The sequence below is a fragment of the Pyrgilauda ruficollis genome, unplaced genomic scaffold, assembly GCF_017590135.1.
Source record: "Pyrgilauda ruficollis isolate IOZ18807 unplaced genomic scaffold, ASM1759013v1 scaffold210, whole genome shotgun sequence".
Lineage (NCBI taxonomy): Eukaryota > Metazoa > Chordata > Aves > Passeriformes > Passeridae > Pyrgilauda > Pyrgilauda ruficollis.
The window spans coordinates 1-5465 of NW_024520319.1; the positions used below are offsets into that span (position 1 = coordinate 1).

At 48.9% G+C, this 5465-nt stretch overlaps 1 protein-coding gene across 1 annotated transcript in view; it reads left to right on the plus strand.

Moving 5' to 3' along the window:
• Nucleotides 1-2900: 2900 nt before the first annotated feature.
• Nucleotides 2901-5465, plus strand: part of LOC121353888 (microsomal triglyceride transfer protein-like) — a 13010-nt gene continuing 10445 nt past the window's right edge. Inside the window, exons 1-2 of the mRNA XM_041468084.1 lie at nucleotides 2901-2989; nucleotides 3611-3763. Of these exons, the coding sequence (XP_041324018.1) occupies nucleotides 3628-3763 (136 nt within the window). The 5' untranslated portion in view covers nucleotides 2901-2989; nucleotides 3611-3627. The remainder of the gene's footprint in view (nucleotides 2990-3610; nucleotides 3764-5465) is intronic.

The window sequence follows — 5465 nt, forward strand, 5'->3', positions numbered from 1 at the left end:
CAAGTTACATTTTGTAGTACCCAGGACATAAAAGGGTATGGATTGTTACTTCGGTTCTGTTTTATTTGAGTATGATTTTAGTATTGCTATGATTAAGCAAAGTTAAATCTGAGAAATGTTGAACTACGTTTTATTACTCTATTGAGTTAATTTTGTTAGGAGTCATTTATGTCAAGGCACATTTCTGTCAGGTTTCAGTGTTGCTGAGTTTGGACAAGGTCAAGTTTCAGTCTTCACTTTAAGCTATATCACCTTCTATTCCAATTTTATTAAGATCAGTTTTGATTCAGTATTAACCATGTTAACTTTAAGTTCTCTTAAGCTTACCTCTAATGCCACTGAAGTGACATCCACTGCAATTAATCTTAAGTCATACATTAATTTTGTTTCAATGTGTTTGTTTACATTGGAAGATGTAGGTATTTCCTTCTAGAGATGAGACAGATCCAGCAGAAACAGCAGTGATGGAACACTGACAAACACCTGCCCTTGGACAGAAGAAGACACAGTTTGCTGAGCCCTCGATCCTCTCACAGACTGCACAGGTGTCAGTGCTGCACTGCCCAACAGCATCATTCCTTGTCATCTCTTCTGTTTTATCTCCCACAGATAACACAGCAGAGTGGGGGTTGTTCTGCACTATGGCTGTGATCCACTGGGAGCTCTTCAGTGTTTCATTGCTATGGATCCATGAATGCTGGGAGAATATTGTCTCAAATTCCTGAGGCAGTCACTGCTGATGTCTTGGTTCCATCAGGTGGACTCACTGATTTTTAGAACAGGCATTGTTCATAAGATGTCATTACCTTGTTTATAGCTGGCTTTTCACAAACTTTGGCACATCTTTGTGTAACTGCCCACAGACACGTGTCACTTTGGCATCTCTGGTTTGTTCTGCAGCTGCAGGTGCCTCTCTCTGAACAGGCTGTCTGCAGCCTTCCCTGCACTGCCTCCTCAGCCTTTGGTCCCTTCTCTTGTTTCAGCAGGGCTGCTGTGCCTTGACCCAGGGCTGGCTCCTGATTCTCCTGTGGTTTCAGAGCTCCAGGATAAGATCTCTGGGCTCTGTGGAAAGCCCCATCTGAGCTGAGGCTCCTGTGGTCTGTACCGACCCCTGTGTGACACATCCTTGTGGGACAGGGCTGTGAGCTGCTGAGGGCAAGGCTGCTCTGCTCTGTGGCAATCAGACACAGCCCCAGGTATTCTCCCAGGAGCACTGCAGCAGTTTGCTGTCTTTGGGCATCTCACAGCTGCTATTATTGACAGACTTGCTTTTAAGGTGTGTGAGGGAGACCCTCCCACTGAGGGTCTGGGCTCTGGCCAGGCCCTGCCTCCACCTGCTCGGAAAATTGCCAACAAACCCAGATGTTTTCTGCCTCAGAACTCGATTCAAGTCTCTTGCACTTGGCAGTTTGACCCTCTAACAATAGGACAGCTGAAAAACCATTCTAATCTCAAGAAAGGAAAAGCTTCCTGGATGTTTCTCATTTCAGCAAGAGCCTGAGGAAGCCCCCAGCAGCAGGAGATGGGGATAACTGCAAGGCTGGTTTCTGGAGCAGAGGGAGCAGGGTGTGCTCCTCAAAGCCAGACCTTCACCCACAGCAGCCAGAAGGTAGAAAAACAAGGATCCAACAAAGCCTTAAGTGGGGTTATCAAAGGTTTTATAAGGAAAGAACAAGGTCTGGGAAACGGGACTTGGAAGGTGAGAGAAGAGGGAAAGAGGGAGGCAGCTGAGGGCTCTCCAGATTCGAAAAGAGAAGGGAGGAGATGGGAGGAGGAAAGAAAAGGCTGGGGCTAAATTTTAACTCACTGGGGCTGGGTTTAAAGGTAATAGAGGGAAACTGTAGAAAGAGGGGACTTCTTTATAGTAGCAAAGTACAGGGACAAATTCACAAGAGAAACTGAGAAATCTCTATCAGCAGCAGCTCTTGGCAAAGAGGTCAGGCATCCATTCCCCCATGCCCAGGGAACTGGGCCAGACAACATCCCTGGGTTGATCCCACCTCTGCTTTCCAAAAATTGCTCATAAATACAATTGTGCATTAACACAGCAAAGCCTTTTCACTTATCAGGCTTTGAGATGCCTCAGATTGAGATGCAAACCCTGCTCCTACCACTTTATCATGCTCAGACTTTCCCCCTTTACCCAATTTCATGAGCAACCAACAGCTCATAGGTAGCCAGGCAGGCCAGGGGCTTTTCCACAGTTTGGTTCAGGCAGAGGGAAGGAGAACAAAATAAAGAAAAAGGAGCACAAAAAGGAGGCTGTCCTGGAAAGTGCAGCCTGGCAACCTCCAAACAATAAAACACAAAGCACACAGACAGCTCCTTACAAGTGGGGGGCTCACGAGCCTCTCCACAGGGCTGGTGGAGAATAGCTCTTTTTATACATCTCACCACAGCCTCATCCCCAGTGTGGGCTGTTTTCCTCCACAAAATCCATAGGTGTGTGCTTGCAATGGAAATTGCTAAACAACTGCCTCAAAAAATACAGGTGGGAAAGGGGGCATTTCTGCCTTACAGACCAGCTTAGGTGAGCTGGCTTAAAAAATACATACATATATATATTTTTTTATATATGTACACAGACACACGTATCTGTACATCTGGTCCAAAACCAGGCCTGTAAATATATATTTATATAGCTCCAAACCTCTCAGACCCCAAAATTAACTGAGCAGAATTTTTTTCTTAAAATTGTCTGGTTTTTAACCAGTTCACACAAGCAGCAGTCACATACTCCCCTTGCTCACAGGGCAGGTGATTGGCTGCTTTGCAGGAATAGAAATCATCTCCTAAGGAGACCACAGCCGAGGCTCATTAGGGTCATTAAAGCTCATTAGGGCCCTCAGGTGCTCACTGTACACACCTGGGGCCTCTTGACCCACACAGCCCCAGGAAATCTCTCTGTTCAGGGATTCTGGAGACTTTTGAGTGCCACCAGTACAATCATGTGGGAACTGCTGACTCCTCTCCAGTTTTTCTCTGCGAGGTAAGGATTGATGGAGCTTGTTGGAAGAGTCAGGGCTTTCCCTGCCACTGCAACGGCAAAAAGGGGGGTGGCAAGGCAGGAGAAGATGCTGGGGATGGGGTGGGGGGACTTTTGGAGCTGAAGGTCATTTAGAAGAGAAGGAAATTGAGGTTTGCAGGCTTTGGTGCAGCAGCCCCTGTGGCTTCCATCCAGGTGAGCGCAGCCTGGCCACCCTTTGCCAAAGTGCACCCTGATGTCACAGCTCGGTGGCAAGGTCCCTGCGTGCCTCTCTGACCTGGGCACGGTGACCCGGGCACACTGACTGCCCTGCTCTGCTCTGCCCGTGGTTTCAGAGCTGCCACACGGGTCCTGCAGCCAGAATCCCCCCTGGTGATCCAGCAGCCAGGTCCCTTCAGTGGACAGGAGTGGGAGATCACATTTCCCTGGGGTGGTATATGAGGGGCTGGAGGAGCACCCAGGATTCCTGCAGCACTGATTTCAGGACCATCCATCTGGCCACAGGTGTCCAAAGTTCCATAAGGCACCTTTCCAAGAGCATAGCAACCCCAGATGGATTTGAGAAGAATGCTTCACAAAGCTTTTAACCCCCTCTGGGTTATTCTGCTTTATTGTTTTTCACAGATTCTCCCAGTGACAGAATGAAGAACCAGGTTTGGAAAAAGAAAAGCCAGGTTTCCTCCCTGTTTTTCACTAATCCTGGAAAGCCTTGGCAGCCAGACCTAAACAACCAACCTGCCAAAGTTCAGCTCCACTTTGAGGCCTCCTTATCAGCAGGTTTTTTTCGCAGGCTATTTCTGTTTGCCTTTCCTCTCCAGGTATTTTATTGAGCTACAGCCAGCAAACGTTCTGGGACCTTACCTTCAGGGCTTAGACCCTCCACAACACCTCACCCTGAAATACTTCCTTTTTCCCCATGCTGGATAAAGAACCAAAACTTCCTGTGTTCAGCAGGACTTTCATGCTCTGAAAATGTGCTTTGCTCTCAGATTGCACTGCAGAGCACAAATCCCCCAGAGCCATAACATATTTTGTGTTGGAAGGATTCTTAAAAATCATCCAGTTCCAATCCCCTGCCGTGGGCAGGGACACTTTCCACTATCTCAGGGTGCTCCAAGCCCTGTCCAGCCTGGCCTTGGACACTTTCAGGGATCCAGCCACAGCTTCTCTGGGCCATGGGTTTCTCTGCCCATGCCAGGGGGTTGAGAGAAAATGGTCTTTAAGGTCCCTTCCACCTCAAACCATTCTATGAGTCTATAAAAGCTAAATGAAAATACTAAAGAGAAGGATATTTTTCAAGATAAATATGGGGTATTTGTCCATAAAGACCACCAGAAGACCGAGTGAAGACACCACATATGGGAAACCTATAACTGGAATTTTCCCAGGTTTCTCTCAGCTGGATCTGCTCTGATTTTCTGATCACAGCAGTGGCCCAAAAGCCCAGTGGTGATGTAGAGCTGGGAGACGTGCCCTTGAAAATGCCAAAACACCAAAGTCCTGGAGTTCTGATCCCACTGTAATAAGCAGATCACTTCCAGAATGACGCGTGGAGTGCCCCCCTCTTCCACTCCCCCATTCTTTTCCTGAGCTGCATCACCACCCCTTACTGTGGTGTCTTTAGAAAACAATTAAACTCAGCAATCAGAACGTTCATGCATTAATAAAAACACTGTATGGTCAGTGGGCCAAGGGCTTTAGAGATGGATTTCCTAAGCCCTTTCCCGTTTCTTTCTGAGGGTAGCAGCACTCCCCATCCCCTCCAGCCTGGCCCTTTAAGTAACTTGAGCCTCCAGGCTGCAAATCCCATCTCCAGCTAAAAGGATGGAAAAGCTGCTTCCCCCCTTCCCCCTTCTGGGCCTTTTCTTTTGAAAGGAACTGTCTTCTATCCTGTGATGGGAAGAGAAATATCTCCAAAAGAGAGAGCAGCTCTCTGAGCATCCCCCTCCCGTATCAGGACAAACTGGCAATTCCTGCACCCCTCAATGCTTCTGGCTGCTCTTTTTCCTCCAGCTTTCCTCCCCTCCCGCCGGCCTTTGGCGAACCTCAGCTGATTTCCAAACCCTCCGTGGCTGCTGGGGGTTGGCACAAAGGTTTAATTATTTGCCTTCTCTCGGGTAAGGCGGGGACAGGGAGAAGGTCGGGCCCCGGTGCGGTCCCTCTCTCCCACCCCGCTCCCTTCCCGGCTCCCGGAGCCCACCATGGATCCACAGGCGGTCTGGGGATGCTTTTGCCTGCTTTGCTTTTCCCTCCTGAGAGCAGCAAAAGGTAAGAGAGGCTTTGGGCTGGTTCAGGTGCAGGGACTCGACAGGGTCTGGATGCCCAGAGAGGTGAGATGCTCATCCCAGCTCTGCAGCCAAGCAGGGAACAGGGAACAGCAAACTGCAGGCAGCATGAGCATCTCCTAAACCCAGGAAATTTTGGGGATTGTGGAAGTCCTTTCTGGGGGGGGGGGGGGGGGGGGGGAAACCAAGAGGGG